This window comes from Podarcis pityusensis, assembly GCF_964106645.2.
Source record: "Podarcis pityusensis genome assembly, chromosome: 15".
NCBI lineage: Eukaryota > Metazoa > Chordata > Lepidosauria > Squamata > Lacertidae > Podarcis > Podarcis pityusensis.
In genome coordinates, this window is record NC_138040.1 from 4097758 (window position 1) to 4118932 (window position 21175).

Consider the following 21175-nt stretch of genomic DNA (forward strand, 5'->3'; position numbering starts at 1 on the left):
GTACATGGTTTGCATGAAAAAGCTGTCAGGTTGAATCCCTGGCATCTCCTGGTAGGTTTGGAAGAGATCTATCCCCCTGCTGGCTGAAACTCTGGAGAGACACTGCCAATCAGCATAGACAAAACAAAGCTAGATGGATCAAAGGTCTGGTTTCATATGAGGCTATTTCCTGTGTTCCTATACCTGGGAGAGACCCCATCTGAAACCCTGGAGAGCTGCTGCCAATCATTGCTAGACAGAAACTTCTGTCTGACAGATAAGGCAATTTCCTGGGTTGCTTTGTCAAATTCTGGTGTTTCTTAAGAGGCATAGCTCAGAAGTTGACCCACAAACACACCGGCAGTGTGTTCAGATAGACGGGTGCACATTCACATATTAAAAGCAGTGTTACATGCAACATCTGGCTTGAGAAAGCAGTCATTTCTGCTCTGGTGCTGCACCTGCTCTGTTAATACATGATACATCTGGATAAAACCTGCAGCCCTGCAGAGCAGATTTGAGCCCTTCCAGGCTGCCCCATTATAGCTGAATGGGAGCCTTGGACAACAAAACTGCTTCCCATAATACTGGGCTTTTTCCAGTAAGAAAAGCTGTGGGGAAATGCATGCTGAAAATGTGGAGTGATACTTGCTTTGATGCAGCTTCATCTAACCTCCCTGCAAACAAATCAGAAGGAATGGTCATTGAATAGCCAACGTCATCTAAGTTCTTCTTTGCCGAACAGGAAGAAAGCTCAATAAGCAGATCACTTAGAAGTACCCACAAAAGGTGAAAAGGAAGAAGAAAACTGCATCTTTATTCTGATTAAAAAATTAATTTTCAAACAACTTTTTGCAGTCAAGTATGGCAGTTGGCATCAATCATGGCACTTTTAAAATGTAACGTGTAGACTTAAAAACAGACATGGTATTTCTAGGGCACAAGAGCGTTGGAGGTTTATCAGGGTAATGAAATATTCAGGGTTCCATTTTGGGAACGTGAGATGTTGTCAAATTTCGGAGTCGGTGAGTCAGGAAGAGCTTCCCTGCCAGTGTTGAAACTAAAGAGGAGCCGACAGAAGAGGGAGGGAGAGGAGACCAAGTTGTGACTCAGACATGAACCATTTTTGGCGCAGGAGACATGCGCAAGACAAAAGGATCCTACAGTGGGTGATGTCAACAAGCAAACGCTTTGTTTGAGAATAATAATAGCTGCTTACGTCTTGGCAGTGCCAGCTGAGAGGGGTGTTTGATATACTGGCTACGCCTGCTTAGCCACATGGAAAACGGGATAGTAATTGAGGGATGTTGTGACGCCTTTCTTAAAAAGAGCCGCTGATTGCTACTGATTGAAGCATTGATTGGTGCTTACTCTGCCTGGCTACGAGAGGGAAAATCTTTCTCTGTTCACTCAGTTATTTTGATACATGTCATGGTTATGGTTCTAAGCCTCTTATCTTCCATGGTGGATAAATTTTTTTAAAGAGCTGTCTTGTATACGGTATGTTTTACGCTATCCTTAAAGAAAAAGAGATGTCACTCGCTGGTGGGCAGTGTTGAGGCTACCACCTAATAATTATACCTTTTTACATACGGTATATATAAAATGTATATCCACAGAATCCAGCAGAAAATTCAAAGCAAAATAATTAGTACTGGGTGCTTTCTCAAAGCTTAAAGCATGCAGAATGCATGTTAAAGCCTTATGCTTTCAGCCCTGCAAAAGAGTCTTGGGTAGAAGACATTGCATTCAAATTCTTCCTGAAAAGAGAAGCTGCAGGGTCAGATCTTGCCTTGAACTGATGTGGCTATTATTCTGTCAACACCATCACCCCGCCCCCACTATAATACTCTCCCCTGGGAGGCCAACCTAGCACAGACTCTAACATCATCTTCACATCAGTGTAAGAGTTTTTAAACATTGCCTAAAAGTTGCCTAGAGCCTGCCCTGTGTTAGGCAGTTAACAAATAATACAATCCATAATATGGTTTTCTGTTTCCCTTCCAGCTGTGCACTCCTATTCCTATGAGTGACATTGGCTTATTCTTTAGCAAGATCTTGCCCTTTGCCCTTTCACCTGTGCCTCATCATGACCTTTGCTTGGGAGCATCTGCAAGGTACTGTAGTGAGCATTCCACTTCAAGCCAGAACAGAATCTGCCTCTTAACAATAGGTTTACATGTACAGCCAGGTGCAATTGTTTTTCTTACACAGACACACCCCTCTTCGTTTGTGGCTGTTAGATTTAGCTTTGCATGTTAACGTGGGGGTAAAGCAGCACGATACCGAAATGAGAGACGCCTGTAATTGTGCAAAATAAGACGTTTAGCTGTCCAATTTTGTCACGTTGACTCAAAAAGGAAATGTCAGCTTGTTTGGGGATTGATCCTCGAAATGCCAATTGTATCTAAATGCACGAATCCCAAAGATCCTGCTGATTATTAGTATTATTTAATTTGATACTACAGCAAAGCTCGTTGCTTAGGAGCTGGAGGAGGTAATAATCGCTACCCCACAAGCCTCAAGTCCCTACCACAGAGCTTAGCAGTAGCATTACCCTGTAGTTGTAACTTGTGTTAAGGTTTTTGGAAAATGCTTAATTCTCTGTTCTAGAAAGAGAAAATGAGGCACTTAATTCCATATTGTTACCAGCATTTTCTGTTTTGAAGAATACGTAAATAAAAACTCCCAACACACCAATCAGGACCCTTTGTAGCAATCAGCTCTGAAGCAGAATAAACCTACCATAATTGTGTTTTTTTAAAAGCAAAAAACTCTGTGCTGGTGGAATCAGATACGCTGCAAGTGATATCTTTTTTGTCCAAAATATGCCATCCCTGGACACTAACCTTATTGGGTAAAAGATTTGTCTATCCTAACCTACTACTTACCATGCTGGATTTCTACTTGCAGGGAGATTCCTCCCCCCTTCCTCAGGAAACATTAACACTGATTTCCTCCTTGCCCTCCTCACCTGTCATCTGAAATAATACAGCCCATTCTACCACAGTGAGGATTCTCGTGACTCATTACCACCCAATTCTGCTGCCACAGTTTCTGGTTGCAGGAGCCATTTCTTGCTGGGCTTGCCACCAAAGTGGTAGCATCACTTTGAGGTTATCCCTTTGGAGGTGGAGTGAAGCTAGGTGCCATTTTCTGTTCAGTGTTGTTAGATTTGAGTCCTCCTTATGGTTTACCCTGTTGCAAGCCACCTTGGAGATCATTTGATTGAAAGACAGGACCTATCAATCTTAGAAATGAATTAAATGATGTAATGGTTTTTATAATGCAGACTTTGAATTAGCAGTGGGCTCCAGTTTTTAAGTGGTTTTGATTTGCTGATATATGCTGGCATTGGCATTGGCTTGAAAGGCTTACTGTAAATCTACTTCTGGAACATTTACCGCAGTAAATGAAAGGAAATAATGAGTGTGCCCTAGAATAGAAATCCACTCTGGAGTGCTCACATACACTGTCGATAGAGGTTGTGTCCACCTGCGTTTGGAAGTGTAATTGCATAGAAGGACTAATTAACTAGTATTATTCTGCCCTGGTGTATGGTAATTATATTTGCAATTTATTTTTTATGGGGCTATGAAGGTTTGTCTGAGGCCAACGTTTTTCCTAAGGCAGCGGGACTCCGTAAGACAAAATAAATCAACTGCCATTATTCTGAGCTGTGTAAATGGGCAGAGGGCCAGCGCTAAGTTTATACATCATGTAAGACATCAGTAAACCCAGCGCTGAGAGATGTGTGGTAGAGCCAGCAGCTGTGTGCTAGGCCTTCTTTACAGAAATTTCACACACACGTGGATTCCCCAGTGGGGATGTGTGGCTTGGGGAGAATTCTGAGGGCCAGATTTGGCCCCCAGGGCTGAGGTTCCCACCTCTTTTATTATTGTTGTTATTTATTGTTTATTATCAAAGATCTCAGGATGGTTCGCAGCATAAAATACAGAATAAAGCCACAAAGTGCATAATAAATGACAGCTGGGAAGAGTGCAGAGAAGAAACTCCATGGTGCATTTGCAGCAGCACAACCGGACGCCTTCATCTGCCCCAACTGAAACAAAACATGCCTCTGCTGTATCGGGGTCTATAGCCACACCAGACTCTTTAACCTTCCAACAGCTTCACTTCACCACCAAAGGTGCATTCCTCCATTGTCTCCCGAGACAGACAGATGCCAACAACAAAATAAGAACGGAACAGTACAAAAATCCCCCCTCCCCACAAAAACATTTAAAGGACCTCTTCCCTTTTTGATTACAATATTTCAGGGTAATAAATCTCACAGGTTATTTGTTTTGTTTATATCCTGCCTTTCCTCCAAGGACCTCATTTATGGCTCTACTGCCTGCCCCCAGTTTATCCTCACAAAACCCCCGCAAGGTAGGTGAGGTTTAAGAGGTAGTAGAGATCAGTCCACACAGTCACTCAGTGAGCTCCCACCCAAAGGTGGGAATCAAAGGTTGCCACAAAGGTGGGAGAACAGGATCTGCTCTGAATCATGCCAGGCAGAGGCAGACCTCAGAGGGCAGCCTCTGTCATTTCCTCCCTAGAGGTGGGAGGAGAGCAGCAGTGCCCCCTATTCACCGAGAGGATGCTGTAGAGGCGGCAGATCCAGCCTCCATTATGGCAGCGTACAATTCATTCCTTGAAAGCCGGATCTGTTGCCCCCGGGATCCAGCTGCTCAAGGCGGTTACCTTACCTTGCCTCATGGGTGGGACAGCCCTGCATGCGTTACTGGGATTTTTAACAAGGCAATAAAAGGTTAGACAGAGAGAAACACAATTTGTTTGCCCCAGTATATGAAGGGAAAGTAATGTCCCTTGGAGAAGGAGCAGTAACTCAGTTGTAAAGCACCTGCTTGGTTTATTGATTTACTTATTTCCAATATTTATATACTCCTAATGACAAAAGCCATCTGGGTGATTCACAGGTAAAGTTCAAAAACATAAACCACAATAGGAAACTAAAATCTAACACAGAATAAAACCAGGAACAGAGAATGACATCCAGCAAAACATAAAAAGCAGCAACGAAATATTAGTGACTGAAAATGCCTTCACCTGAAACCTAAAAAGGTCATTGTGTAGGCACTAGGTAGACCTTTCTGGGGGTGCCAACACTGGAAAGGCCCACTCTAGTAGCCAACCTCATTTGTTTCATTTTGTTCCATACTCTTCTGCATTCATACATGACAGGCACAATATGTAATGAACCCAGGCTCACTAAACCTTCCATCATTGTAACTTGAAGAGTCTTTAAGCTGCCACGTTCTTCACCTTGAGAGCTCATTGGAAAGAAAACACAATGCTGTATTGAGCAGCATACATTTAGTTTACCTCGCTTAAAAAGAATATTGTAAATATAGTTTTGACGAGGGAGTGAAAAACTCATCGGTATGAGCTTTGTTTGTTTGTCTGGTGTTGGGTTCCTAGCCTTACTTTGCAAGACATGGTTCAAAAGGTTTCAGCATCTCTTGATGGAATGAAGTGCAACATATGTTTGGATATAAAAAAGCACACTGACACTCCTTTGAATATGCTTGTGCTGTCTGGATCTGAAAGCGTCAGTCTCTGAAAATAGAAAACCTTTGTCAAACGAGCTTCAAATCTTTTCTTTTTTAACTCTGGCAATTCTCCAGAAGGATCGGGTTTCAGTCCAATGTCGTTCATCCTCATGTTGAACAGTTCTATGTTCAGTCTAATGTTGTTCAGACCCATTGAAATTAATAGGCATGTCTAACATTGGTCCATTTGGTTGTATTCAATGCTAGCCCTACTCAGAGCAGACATATTGAAATAAATGAACATTACCAATTTGGGCCTTTTCATTTCAGTGGGTCCACTCTGGGTAAAATAGTTGGAAACAACCCATTAATTCCAATGGATGTACTGTGGCTGATGTTGGGTAAGTACATAAAATGAGTCTGCTGGACCAGGCAATAGCCCATTCAGTCCAGAGTTATGTTCTCACAGTGGTCAACCAGATGTCTGTGGATCACCCCCAAGCAAGACCCTCGCTATGTTTGGTGTAGTCCTTGTTTGCCTCAAATGGCGCACAGCTCCCATGAATCCAAGCATTTCAGCTTAAATGGATGGTAGATCAGATTGCAAATTTATTTCCATTTGCCATTCTGTAATGAATGTCTGGATACACCACTCAAGCATATTAAAGCACTTCAATATACAGAGAATTTATGAGACACCTTTAGGATAATGCAGTTTTCGTAACCTGGGACAGATTCCTGGGTCTGTTGCAGTACATGGCAAAACTATTGATTGTGACTCCAACCCAGAACTTCTGGATTTGAATGTCAATATAGGCTTTTGATGGTAATAATTCATACATGCAGAACCGGTCATCCTAAATACTGTCTTTGCCCAGAGTTTCTTATTTAGTATTTATGCTTAAATGCAATTAGAAATTTGTCAGTGCGGGATAAATTTGCAAAAGGGTATTCTTATTAGATGGAACGTGAAAATCCATTCCGGTTCAGACCGTTGTCCATGGTTCTGAACGATTTGATTTCAGGTTTATAGTACTGGCTAAAAGTGCAGTATGCCATATTTGGAAACTGTTCATGACAGCAACCCACAACTGAAATGGAAAATGCTGGTGACTTGATTGTGTGTTACATCCCAAATGAAATCAGAAAATATTACTTGAAAAATAAGTTGGCAAAATACACCACATACATATTACCACACTGCAATTTATTTTTTTTGTTATTACATTTCTATCCTACCTTTAACCAAAAGAACTCAAGGTGGTGTACACCATTTTCTCCCCCTCTCCATTTTCTCCCCACAACGGCCCTGTAAGGTAGGCTAGGTTAAGAGAGTGACTTATAAAGAATGGTGATGACAGTGAATTGTAATGGTTGGCAAACCATTGTATGGCAAAGTCAGGTTTTACTAACACACTTTTCATGTGCTGTTGAGGGAAGAAAGAGATGCATAATTTGCTTACAAAATGTGCTTGCATGTTGGAAAAGGCATTTTAATGCTGAAAAAACAGAAGAGTTTTAAAAACAAGGTCATGGTGACCTTGAAAACAACTTTAAAATACCACTTCATTTTAGCGACTTTTATATATCCACTTTCTCCAGTTCTTAGATATCAACATGGAAATCAGTCTTATACCAACTAAGACCACTGGTCCATCAAGTTCAGTAATGTCTATACTGACCAGCAGCAGCTCTCCAGGGTTTTGAGCAGGAGTCTCACCCAGCTCTATCTGGAGTTGCCAGGGATTGAATGTGGGACCTTCTGCATTCAAAGCAGCTGCTCTACCACTAAGCTACACTCCTTACCCCAACCTTTAGTCATCTACATAGAACATTCCACAGAGCTCCTGTCCACAGAGAGTCAAGATCCAGACTCCATGAATAAGCTGGATATTTTGATTTCTGGGGGAAACATAAAATATACCACTATATAGCCTTCATTTTTGATAATGAAAGACCACTATATTCTCTCTTACTAAGAGTTATGCCAATGAGTACCACAATTTCAATATCCTTTATTTCAGTATCTTCAGAAAAGGAATCTCCTGTCTATTCGAGTTGGAAAACATTAATTTACCAGAAATCCAACAGATTTTGCAAACCTGATTATGAGTCCAAGCACAAATATTTCCCCCCAACCTTAATAAAGGTATAAAATGTGCCTTTATTATTTCTATTATTAATACTCCATCTATAAAATATCATCAACCAAAACAGGGAAAGTACATATAATGGGATCCCCTTTCCCCCAGAAAGTTTGTCTTTTACTTTTTGGATCTGGAAATTGTTAGCACTGTGAGCTCATTATTGGAAGAGAATTGTATAAAAATGGTAATGCAACGACATTTGATGCCTCTGAAATTAAACAAAATCTGTACAGTTAGAAATAGTAGCTGCTGGTACTGTGCCAAAAATGCAGCAGACTGCTTCCATATTTGGTGAACCTGTTACAGATTTTGAGCATTTTGGATACTTATTGTCCTAGTCTCTTTCAGTAATGTTTATAACTATGTATTTTGCCTTCCTTGTCTTATTCAATTTATGCCAGATTTATGAGATAGCATTAAGTGGTAAACTGCAGCCTTCACCAACTTGGTGTGGGCACTAGGTGCTGTTGACTACAACTCCTATGCTGACTGGGGATGATGGGAATTGGCAAAGGTTGCTAGTGGTTGCTATACTGGTTTATTCTTGTCACTGGAAACTGCAGGATACTTTTTTATTAGTTTAATTGAAGACATTCCCATACATCTCCAAGTGCATTAATGAAATATGCATATACTGGTTTATGAGCACCTTGAATGGTGGTGAAACTCTTTGCAGAGGGTTGTATTTTGGAGGCAAAAAATGCAGTGGTTGCAGATCATTTGTGGGCTACATAGAAAAAGACATGTACGCAAGTCTCCATTAATTCTAGAGTAAAATGTCATGAATATACCTCACTACACCTTTGCCACTCAGTATGTCTACTTTACCCCCATTATAGACCCAGGTAACACCTAGTTATGCTCTGTGATCCCAATTGCTAATTCCATGCAGCATCGCAATGTCAGACTGAATCAAATTCAGATTTCTCGGTTGTCTAACTCAACTACACCAGCCACAGTTACCATATGTTACACACAGCAGGTTAATCAAGAGGGTTTTTGCACCTTCCCTCTCAAAAAAGAGATTTTGCCAAATACTAGATATACAACATTGGACTTGAAATGCAAGACACAATCCCCCCCCCCAACCAAATGACAAGGGCTCTGTAGCCAAGAAGTCCTGCTCCTGGGCATCACAATTTGATCAAGAGAAAGGGACAGCACCATGGCTGGCATATGGGAGTACACTGGACGGTGTCCACGGCTAAATTTGTTTCATTTATATGTAATTTGCCATGAAATAGAGAGAGGGGGAGAGCAAGGGAGAGGGACTGCAGCCTGTGGACGTGTTGTATTTCCGCATTTCATTTGGGTGATTCCAATTGTCTTGGATTTGGGGGTGGGGAAAGCAATTATTGCTTTTGTGCATCTTGTGGGGTTATTGGGTGTCCTGTGGAGCTTATCATGAACTGAGATGTAAAACATTTTACAAGTCTCCATAAATGGTATAAATCATATTACCTATTGTCCTTAACCAGGGTGATAATTCCTTCAAGCTCCAACGGCTGTTTCTCTGTGTGAGCTGCATATGTTTAGCTTCATGCCTGGTGTGCCATTAATCTATCAAGAAGCCGCTTTGACATTGGGAAGTCTGACAAGTCCATCCCTGTTTAATAGCTAAGTCTGGGACGGCTAACAAGAACTGTTTAAAAATCACAAGGTGAGGGTAGAGGTCAGGATATCCTAGCTCCAGTATGTTTTTTGTTTTTTTTTAAAGCAATTTATTAGGTTTTACAATAAAAATAGACATAATAAGCAATATAACATTGATCTTAACATATTTTCACATTTTCTTTGGACTTCCTCACATCTCCCGCTCCCACTTTCATCGTTGTAACATTTGGTCAGCAATTTATCATCTTATTTAAATTCTTATATCCCTTCTATATTTCATAATCTTATAATTCTCAGAAGGAGCTAAATTTCACAGTCTTACTTATTTTCTTAAAAACTTCTAAATTTAGTGGTGCTCAGTTATTTTGATCTAGCATCTTATTTAGCATTCACTCAAATTACAATACTTTTGTAAATAGTTCTTAAATTTCTTCCAGTCCTCCTCAATCCTCTCTTCTCCCAGGTTATCCTAGCTCCAGTATGGTAAACATGACGTCCTTTTACTTTACTAAATTGTCTGTACCCCCATAATTTTTGTATCTTCCTTCATGAAGACTAGCAGCTTTAAATAGAAGTACAATAAAACTTTAAAGAGAGCACTTTGGGATCAATACATCTATATATTTGAGGCTGTACGTTGTACAGTTTTATCAAATGTAGTCTCCAAGATCATGAGCCAGTCACTATTTGAACATCATCTCAGCCATGAATTCAATAGATGGTTTCAGTAAGGTGTTAGCCCTACTTTTCTCCACAATATGAGGATGATAATAAGGACTCTGACCTACCTCACAGGGATATTGTACAGATTGCTAATATATGTGAAGTGCTTTAAACACAGAAAATACTCTATAAATTGCATCTTTTAAGTATGATGAGTATGATCGTTATTTCTAGAAGGCTGGGGGTGTGGTCATTGTTTCTTAACATTGTCCTAGTGCTGAACACAGCTGGAGGATCCTGTGGCTGTGCAGATGTTGGGGTTTTACTAGCCTTAGCAGGTGTGGCCAATGCTCAGGGATCATAGAAGGTGGAATCCCGCAGCATCTGGAGGGTGGACATATCACAGCCACCAGCTAGGCAAAAACATTCATGTAGAGATTCCTGGAAATATATACACTTCTGACTCATGCGAGCAAGAGGTGACATGACAGAAGTTTATAAAATCATGCATGGCATGGAGAAAGGATATTTCTTTTTTCCATAATAGAACTCATGGACATCCACTGAAGCTGAACGTTGGAAGATTTGGGACTGATAAAAGGAAATACTACTTCACACAGCACACACTTAAAATGATGGGATGTTCTCCCATGAGAGACAGCAATGGCCACCAACTTAGATGGCTTTAAAAGAAGATTGGGCAAATTCCTGAAGGATAAGCCTATCCGTGGCTATGCTCTACCTCCACAAATGGAGGCAGTCATGAATATCAGCTGCTGGAAGCTACAGGAAGGGAGGGTGCTCTTGTGCTTGGGTCCGGTTCATGGTTTTCCCACTTGGGCATCTGGTGGGATGCTGGACAAGATGGCTTGGTCCAGCAGGCTATTCTTATGTTCATATTCTATTCTATTCAGAGAGGAGTCTGGACTGGAACAGTTAAGAGGAAGAGAGAACAAAGGCAGCACAATATAGTCTATTGTTCCTTACGGCTTTCTTCAGGAAAGTCCTGGGATAACCAATTGTTCTTGGCTAACCCCCACCTTCTCCATTACCCCATCCAGACTGGTGGGTCCCTCCAAACAGGACTGGGGAACCTGTGGCCCTCCAGATGTTGTTGGACTCCAACTCCCATCATCCCTTATCAATAGCCTAGCTGGCAGGCCCTGATGAGTCCAGTAACATCTGAAGGGCCACAGTTTCCCCATCTCTGCTCTGGGGGCTTAAAACTGGGCAGGGAAATCTGTATTTCTAAACTCTCTGTTCCTCTTCCATTCTTACTGGTTTCCCTCCAAGAAATTTTTTTTAATTATTCCCCAAAACTCCTTGCTTTTTCTACTCTTGCACTTTCAACTCAATGAAAAGGAAAGAAAGGGAACTACTGAAAAAGAATGAGGGTTTGACTCTGATATATTTTCATAAACTCTTAATGTGGACTCTGGATTGTGTCTCTGGGGAGTTCTTCAGTGGCAGGAAAAGCAGAGATAAAATGCAGTTGGGTTTGGGTTTTTTCCCCTTTCCCTTTGCTATTTATCATGAAATGGAAAGGCAAGGAAAAGGAACGAGCTAGCTTGCGGGAAGATGCAATATTTCATCTAATGGCATTAGCGTAATTGTATTGGCGAAGCTCTACACCATTATATAGCTTGTTTGGAAACAACACCAGAAGAGAGAAAAACAGGATGAAAACCAAGAACCTGAATATGTTGCTAAAACAACTAACAATTTGGTTGGAAGTAGAACACCCAAATTTTGGGAGTGGAAGATAATGTAAATAAAAGGCATAATATGACTTGTGCCTGCGGCTACAGAAAATAACATTCATTGCCATGGAATATGTGGCTTTTACAGGCAGATTAGTCAGCTACAACCCATTGTTATTTTTAATCAGGGATGGGGAATGGATGCTCCAAACTCTCCAGCTCCAGCTCTCATCAGGCCCAGCCAACATAGCTAACAGGCAAGAATAAAGGGATTTATAGAAACCACAGAGCCTAGGACTTGCCGATCAGAAGGTCGGTGGTTCGAATCCCCGTGACGGGGTGAGCTCCCATTGCTCGGTCCCTGCTCCTGCCAACCTTGCAGTTCGAAAGCACATCAAAGTGCAAGTAGATAAATAGGTACTGCTCTGGCGGGAAGGTAAACGGCGTTTCTGTGCGCTGCTCTGGTTCACCAGAAGGGGCTTAGTCATGCTGGCCACATGACCCGGAAGCTGTACGCCGGCTCCCTCGGCCAACTGGAAGGCCACAGGTTAGCCACCTGTTTTAATCTTGAAATTTGTATTTCAAGACTTTCTCCAGGGTTTCAAGCAGGAGACATCTGCAGACCTGCCTAGAGATGCTGGGGATTGAACCTGGGACATTCTGCATGCAAAGCAAATACATTTCCTTTGGAAAAAGCCGCCCAAGAAACATAAACACCTCAACAGGTTGAAGGTGGTAGTCAGAGGCACAACTGTCCGGTATTCATTTATCATGGGAATAATTTATTTAATGAATTTTTTTGCTTACCCTGTTTAATGATAAATACACCATCACACACCCACAGCCTTAAAAAGTAGTCTAGAAAAGCCTTTTAATAAACATTGCGAGTTTTTAAAGTTTAGTATAATAGATATACAAACAATATGTAATCATTGCCATGCTTATCGAGATATTGCCATGTTTTAATCTTTCACTCTTAATTATTTTTTGTAATAAAATTTTATTAGTTTTCAATTACAGTCCAATAATAGCCTCATTGTAGCAATACTAATTTATAATATAATTATTAATACCAATCATTAAAATACTGAATTATATAATTTAGTTAAAGTGGCCCCCCGCTTGCTAGATTTGATGGTTTTCTTTATTTCTGCATTCCAAAATCTTATATGTTTCAATTACATTCCAGTCATGATAATAATCCCTTATACAACAACTGCAATATTAATAACTTCTATTCGCGTTGACACAATAAATCATTTATAAAAATGCAAGTGAGGAACTCACAACTATATCCTTGTTCTTCGTGTGTGTGGCAATTCTGTCCTCTCACTCTTAATTATAATCATCTTTTAAGACATTTCAACCACTTGTTTTTAACTTTTTTATACAGTAATTTCAATATTCCTTGCAAACTGGTTGATTTTATGACAAATTAAACAGTATATAAATGTTGCAAGATTAAAATAAGAGGAAATATTAAAGAGCAAAGCAGGTGCCTTTGCTGTACTCTTTTTTGGCATTCGCTAAAAACATTTTTCTTCAGGCAAGCCTATCCAGACAAGCAGAACTTCGGCATGTGTTTTCATCTGCTCTTTTGCTTATCCTTGCTTTTAATCATTATTATTTTTTCTGAATGTTCTAAATAGCTGCTTTCAACGGATAATTGGCGGCTTTTTCTGACAAAGGCACGTAACTGATAATTTTATTTTCCTTTTCTTCTTCGAGGTTCCATTACAATCAAGCGGCGTATAAATCTTGCGAAATATATACACACACACACACACACACACAAATATTAAAAAACCCAACCGTGGCTTGCCTTGCCTTCAGCCTGCTGGGATATGGTGGGTTTCAGGCGTCGAAAAGAAAGTTGCTCGAGTCTCCCTCAGGGCGCCCTTCGCGCGCGCGCGCGCGCACACACACACAGACATACACGCGCCGGCATTTAAAAAAAAAAAACAGCCCTCAAGAGGCGAACGGCTAATAACGGCAGCGGCGGCGGCGCGCCTTGGTAAACCCCGCCAAATTTTTATTATTATTATTATTATTCTTTCCTTCGCGCGCGCTTCCTTCTGCCTTCTGTGTCCGTGAGCGCGCACACGAGGTGGGAGGGGAAGCGCGAGGGAGGGAGGGAAGGCGGGAGCGCGCGAGCTCTAACGGACTGAGGGGAGCGCGAGAGACAGCGAAAGGAGCGAGCCTGCGCGCGCGCGAGCGAGCGAGCGAGGGAGGCGAGAAGGGGCGGGCAGGCCGGCGTTGAGGGAAGCTGTCGCCGCCGCCGCTCTTTTTCTCCTGCTCCTCCTCCTCTTTCGCTTCTGTTCCTCCGCCGCTGCCGCCGGGCATGCGAGGCGATGGCCGCGGGCGGCGCGTGGAGCGTTGAGGAGCGGACCTACCGCCGCTTCCTGGAGCTTTTCCTGGGCGAGTTCCGCGGACCCTTCGGCGCCGAGCCGTCGCCCCCGTCCGGCGGCGGGGCAGAAGGCGACGCGGCGCGGGAAGCTGAGGAAGCCGTCGAGGTCGAAGAAGAAGCCGTGAGGGGAGGCGAAGAAGAAGGTGGCGAAGGAGGAGGGGACGGCGAGCCGCCGCCGCCGCCTGAGGAAGAGGGAGGAGGCGAAGAAGAAGCCGACGACGAGGCGCTGGACGAAGGCGACGATGCTGCTGCCGCCGCCGGCGACGACGAGGAGGAGGGAGCCGGCGGCGACGGAGACAGCCGCGTCGGGGAAGCGCCGCCCGAGGAGGAGCTGCCCCCGGCTGTGGCCCCGGCGGCAGTGCCCGCTTCGCAGCCGCAGCCTCCCGCCCGGCCGGCCAGCCCGCCGCTGCCCTCGCTGCCCCGGCCGCTCTCGGAGCACATCACCGAGGAGGAGGTGGAGGGCGAGTGCCTGGACCTCTGCCTGCAGCAGCTCTACAAGTAGTGAGTAGGAAGGGAAGGGAGTGGGAGAGAGGTCAGCCCCCCCAACAGAACCAGCATCCTGGGAGGAACGGTGGCTGCCGTGCATATCGCCCCCCTGCAACCTCCGAAAAGCAGAGCCGTGCTAGGAGAAAGAGATGTTTCCATACCTATTCACAACCCCCCGAAATGCATAACCTTCATAGGAGAAGCTGCTGTTGCTGGACCTATAACCTCCTCAACATCCCCCCCCCCCCCAAAAGCATAACAGATTCCAGCAGAAATAGATGTAGAAATAGCAGAAATTCTAGCATAAATAGATGTTTCTATACTTATTGATACTCCTTGCCCCCTGAAAAGCATAACCATTCTAGGGGAAACTGTTGTTACTGTACCTATAAACGCCAACCCCGAAAGAGAAGCAGAACCATCCTAAGGGGAAATTGTTGCTGTAGTTTTTACCAGCTGCCCAAGAAACATAACCATCCTAGAAGAAATTGCTGTCGCTGTACATATTATATACCCCCACCCCCCAAAAAAGCATAACTATTCTTGGGGAAATTGTTGTTAGCCCATCTATTACCACTCCCAAAAAAGTAACCACCCTATAATTAATATCATAATCATTGGTGATAATTGCTATTAATATTAACAATTCCTAGGATAGTGGGGTGTGTGCATGTTGTAATAAGTATAGTAACAATTTTACCTGTGATGGTTATGTACAATTTTCTCTTCCCCCCCCCCGCCCCCACCAAAAAAGAAATCAGACACTGAGTTCAGAATAATGCAATTTGAACAGATGGGTTAAACAGATAAAAGAAATCCTATAGTGTTTATTGCCAGGCAAGGTGTCTTGGCATAATAAACTGTAACTAAATGGAATCATTAAAGCCCCTGAACTTATTATCATTATCATTATTACCACTACCATAATTGTTAGCATTATCAGTGTTGCCACTCACGTGTTAGTTATTATAGTTTTAGGTTGGGACCCATTGCAAAAAAAAAAAACCCTCCTAGGAAAAAATATTACTATATCCATTACAAAAACTAACATGAAAATATAACCATCCTTGGAGAAATTGTTGTTACTATTCTTATTGTGTATATAAACTCCATATGAACAGACTCAAATCCTGTGATCATCACCTGAGGCCCTTCTTCATGCGCTTCCTCCATGAGAGGTCCGACAGTGGAAAAGTCTCCCTCCGGAGGTGGTGGAATCTCCTTCATTGGAGGTTTTAAAGCAGAGGTTGGATGACCATCTGTCATGGATGCTTTAATTGAGATCCCTGCGTTGCAGAGGGTTGGTCTAGATGACCCTCAGGTCCCTTCCAACTCTACAGTTCTATAATTCTATGAATATGAGAAAGGGCCTTTTCTGTAGTGGCTCCCTGTTTGTGGAATGCCTTCTCCAGGAAGTCTTGCCTGGCACCTTCATTACATATCTTTGAACACTAGGTGAAAACGGTTTCCTTTAACTACACTTTTCACTGATTAACATTCTATGTCCTTTTAAATTTGTTTGTGAGAAGGGGGCTAATGGTTTGTTTTTGTTTTAATAAAAATGAATGAATGAATAAATAATGATTACAATCCTATAAAAGATATCCTGGGGAAAATATTACCATTATTGATAATAATTATGATAATTTTTTCTAGGGTTGTTGTGTGCATTTTGTAAAAGTTCCCATGCTAAAACTAGCATAAATAAAATAATAAGTGTTGATAGCTATGGTGGTGGTGATGTTTATCAAAGCTGTCACCCCACTACTTTATTACAGTTGTATGGAATGCATTGCAAGCAAAGACATGCATAATCATAAGAGAAAGCATTCCTATTGTCATGGTTACTGTTTGTCATCCACACTTTCTTATCATTATACTATATTATATATTGCTTATTATTGCCGAGTACAAAAAAACCCCACAGGGCAAATCAGTTGATTTATTTACTGAATGTTGATTTTGCAAGATAAAAATGAGAGCTTACATAATAAAATAACAATGGTATTATTATTCCCCGTACCTCATTTACTATGATTTTCAGAGTGTGTTTATGTTTTAAGAACACATAGCCACCATAAGACAATGAAAGATCAAATGTTATCCAACACACAATAAAAGGTCAACCCTGGATTAAGTGACACAGGTCAGCCACAGACTAGGTGAGTGAATCATAAAAGGTTCCTACCCTCTAGTCCTAGAACTGTATCTTCTTGGAAGACACATTCTTCTTTCCCAGTTCAGCTGTGAAGTAGGTGGACTTACGAGGGAAACAGTACTTTTGAGCATGTATTAAGAACCCCAGGGGCACTTCCTTGGAAGGTGCACCAAGCCCCATGCTCAGCTATGAAATATTCAGGTTGATGAGAAGGAGGAGTGCTCTTGAGCATGTGCAGAGAGCCCCAGGATCTTCTCTTTGGAAGAGATGCCACCCTCTTACCACCTCAGCTCTGGATTGCAGATTAGGGGAAGGGGTCCCTAAACCACTGACCAGAAGTATATTGGTTGCCCTCCTGCTCTCCAGAATGTTCTTTCCTTTATCCATTGATCCCTTTTCCAGCTAATGCCAGGAATATGCAGATAAGGAAAAAGATGCCCCAGGAATGCTGAATCTTTCTTCCAACTCCAGGATCTTGTTTTATAAAAAGGAGAGTGTGTGTGCCCCCAAATATGTGCAGAATGTGTCATTTCCCTCAGCCTACTCTACTTTCTCCTCCTCCTCCCACGTCCCTTTCTGTCTCTGGGATTAGAGAACAAGACTTTTGTGTCAAAGAGGGTGACTTTGAGATCTGACAAATGCTCATTTTAGAAACTAGGGGCTGAATTCTGGGGGTCCTGCTGAGCTAATTTGAGCTAGAAACCAATTGCAATATTTTGTTTCTGAGAGGTGCCAGAGCAGCCATGGCATATGTCTGATGAAAAAGAGGGTGAATCCATGTGTGCAGAGTGTCATTTCTCTCCCCTCCATTTCCCCCTCCTAGAACAGTCTTTCCCAACCTGGTGCCCCTGGTTGAGGAAGGCTGCTCTAGGGTTGGAGAACAAAACTTTTGCTTGAGTGTATTTCGGGCTGGAACCATTTCTCTTAGAAATCAAGGGCTTAGGGTTCTTGCTGGGCTGAACCTTGAAATCTTTTTTACTTCCCTTTCATCCATGTTCACTCCACTGGAATTTTGCTTTTGAGGGGCAGCATTGTCTCTACTTAGCTGTGGGATTTAGGAGATACTGCCTGTAAGCATGTGTAGAGTGTTGTTCCCATCCTCTTAATATGCCTCTGAGATTAAAGGACAAGGGTTCTATGTCAGAGATAAAATTGCAGGCAGGTTTGGTCCTCAGCTTCTTATTTCAGAAACTATGGAATGTAGCTCAGAGACCCTACAGGTTTGATTTAAATTGGAGCTCAGGCCCATAATAATTTTGTCCCCATCCCCTCACTTGAAGATACCACCTCAGTTTGAGAATATGCAAATAACTGTCCAAAAAAAAGAGTGCCACTGTGCATGTGCTGAGTGAACATATCTTTCTCTAACCCACCACATACAAGATCAGTCATTCTTCTTATTGCACATGGACATTTGCAGTTCAAGCTTGGCTGGAAGTGTGTCGTGTGTGTATGGGGGGGGGGAGGCTGTCCTTACTCTGTCCTTACTCTTCTACCTGCTTTATTTCAGACTATTCTGTTGCCTATTTTTATTTTGTTAAATCACTAATACTGTAAATGGATTCTTAGAGAAACATAAACAAAAGTTAATTAATTGTGACTAAGGGTATTCTGACTAAGTTCCAAGGTGCTTTGTTTTTTACTATGTCACCTATTCTTTGGCCATGCATTGGCAATGAAAAGAGGTTCCTGGGTTTGGCTTGTGGGTTTTGAGCTGATCACAGGTGAGCTTTGAGTTGAAGTGGGAAGGACAATTGTTGGGAAACTCAAGGAGGCTTGTTTAAAAATATAAAGGGGGGAGTTGGCATCAGAAACTGGGGAGGAAGGTTATATTTCAGGGAGCAAGGTAGGAGAGGGCATGGTGTGCATTGTAAATGAAAGGCTGATGGCAGCAAACATTGAAGTGGAGGCTTCTAAGAGAATTGAGAGAATGATTGGCTTGGGTCTCAAGCTGACTGTTAGCAGAAGGGCTACAGAAGGATAGGCAAGGGAGTTAAGCAAAACGGGGTGACATTAAGGGCCAAACAGTTGCGTGATTGGGATCTCTTAACTTCCTTCCTTTAACTTTTAAACAGGTCAGGGTGCTCCAAATGCTGTGAGACAAATAGGTTTAACCCCTTCCAGCATGCCGTTTCCAAATATAAATCTCCTTCAAACCTCTCTTAGATTTGTGTGAGGTATGAAGAAGCTAAATAGTGGGACTGATAGAATGTGAAGGAACGCTTTGCTGCAGGAAGGTTTATGATCAGGTGGCTAGACTGCTGGAAAGGGTTATGCAACAGAAGATGTAGGGGGCCTTATGTGGGTGGGTGGCTGATTTGATGAGTCATCCGGAGGGTGAGAAATTTGGGAAGGAAGAACTTGGAGTGGGATTGGGTCCTACAGTGAGAGTGCCCTGGATGTTTTCCTCACTTCTAGCTCTCCTGCTGCTTCCATTCTTAAAGGATGGGTAGATAAGGGTAAAACATAAATTTTGGCTGTGTTGTGGAGGGAAGATGCCTCACGCCTCTCGTAGAATAGGAATGAGTATTTTAGCAGCTGATTGTTAGTAGGTAACGGGATAGGGGATGTGGAGAAAGAAGCAATATATTTGTCAGCTTGAAAGCATCGCGAGCAGAAGTCTTCAGGATGAGCTATTCCAAGCCTTAGGGGTATTTGAATTGCTGGCTACAGTAGCTAGGAATACTTCATATACTGGGCTGTACAAGATTGTTTTCCGGGTATGCTTTGTGCAAGATTTAGAGCACAAAGCAGGAGGCAGATGGGATCTATTCCCAGCATGAAAAGCCTGTAGACTAAAACCTTAAGATCAGTTACCCATGCTTTGTGCTATGCTTCTGCTTTAGCTTTGTAGCTGAAAGTAAGAATGGTTGTTAGTGGCCTTTTCTTCCAAAGAAACCTTTTAAGACTGATAACTGCTGCAGGAGACAAATGAACCTGTGAAAATATGCACAGCACGCAGGGGAGCTTTGTTACTGAGCTGATAATTGTAATAAAAGGTGTTACTCTATTGCCAAAGAAGGGAAAAGGAAATTTTACAATTACGCAGTCTATTTGTATTCACTTGTGACCTCTGAAATAATAGGGCAGCAGAACTGGAACTTTAGGATAAAATGCTTGTATTTTTGCACATATGCATATCTACCTCTACCCAAACTGCTTTGTAGAAAAAGTATTGTTTTTCCCCAGTATGGTAGCAGTTTAGTCACATGAGATCACATTGTCAAAATTCCCTTTTTGTTTTAAAAGTTTCTTGTTACCTTAATCCTAAAAATCTTCATTATGTGCAACCACTGGCAAAACCTGGTGAATGAAATAACAAATGCAAAAGGTTGTACACTGTGTCTCTCCAATATATTCAAATTTATTTCAGATATTTCTTTAAGATTTTAAAATAAGGTGCTTCTTAACTTTTGCAAAAGGAATACAGAACCTCTGCTCAGACAGCCTGCTTATAAAACTGAAAGGTAGTTTTACTTCTAAACTATGTTACCAGTAACAGTATGTCATAATTTTAATCCTCTGGAGAGGTGCTGCTCATTTCCATTAATTTTCCAGTTCTTGCAAATCCTGTTTCTGAATTTCATTTATGCTATCCACGTTTTATATAGTTATAGTTCCAGATGTGCTTTTAGTGCTAATCAGGCCACGTCTGGAGTACTCTGTCCAGTTCTAGCTATCACATGGAGTGTGTCGAGGGCAATTGGGCTGGTGAGGTGGTCTGGAAACAAAGTCCTTTGAGAAACACTAGAGGGAGCTGAGTATGTTTATCCTGAAGAAGAGACAATTTAAGAAGAGACATGGTAGTGGTCCTTAAATATCAGAATGGTTGTCATGGAGAAGATGCTGATCTGTTCTCTGTTGCTCCAGAGGGCAATGCAAACTATAACCAGTGGGTGAAGATTTTGGCTAAACATTAGAAGAAAACTTCCAGTGGTAGGAGCTGCCTGACATTGGAACAGACTGCCTTAGGAGGAGGCTTACCACTTGTTCACTGGAGGTATTTAGCAGGGCTGGGTGACTCTATGTGAGGGATGCTGGAGTTGTATCCTCTACTTCATATCCTGCATTGAGCAGGAGGTTGGACTAGGTAATCTCCAAGGACTTTTCCAACTTTATGATTCTAGAAGTGTCACACAGTATGTAAAGCAGAAATGGGGAAACTGTGGCCCTCCAGATGATGTTGGACTTCCACTGACCTCAGTCAGCATGGGAAATGGTTGGGGATGATGAGAGTTGCTGTCTAAGAACATCTGAAGGGCCCCAGATTCCCCATGCCTGACATTGTTTTATTATTAAGCAATGAAACAGTTAATATCAGTTATATGCATTTGAGGTTAGACTCATACATGCATTTTAAATCATTTAATTATAATGTGAGAATCTTTCCCTGCTTCTGTTAATGAATTTCCCCACCATTTAGAAGGAACATTTTCCTGATTTAGAATATCCCATAAATTAAATATAAACAAACAAACAAAGGGATTGGGCATTCAGGATGTTGA

The 21175-nt window shown here is 42.1% G+C and overlaps 1 protein-coding gene and 1 long non-coding RNA gene across 2 annotated transcripts in view; one reads left to right on the forward strand and one right to left on the reverse strand.

Annotated features, from left to right (window-relative positions):
• Positions 1-3914: 3914 nt before the first annotated feature.
• Positions 3915-13658, reverse strand: LOC308464176. Its single transcript, XR_013979921.1, has 3 exons — positions 13432-13658; positions 6735-6804; positions 3915-5562 (listed from the first exon to the last, which is right to left on the reverse strand). It is a non-coding gene; the product is annotated as an uncharacterized lncRNA (long non-coding RNA).
• A 211-nt stretch (positions 13659-13869) lies between these two features.
• Positions 13870-21175, forward strand: part of PPM1E (protein phosphatase, Mg2+/Mn2+ dependent 1E) — a 94748-nt gene continuing 87442 nt past the window's right edge. Inside the window, exon 1 of the mRNA XM_080982908.1 lies at positions 13870-14527. Coding sequence (XP_080839034.1) covers positions 13971-14527 — 557 coding nt within the window. The 5' untranslated portion in view covers positions 13870-13970. The remainder of the gene's footprint in view (positions 14528-21175) is intronic.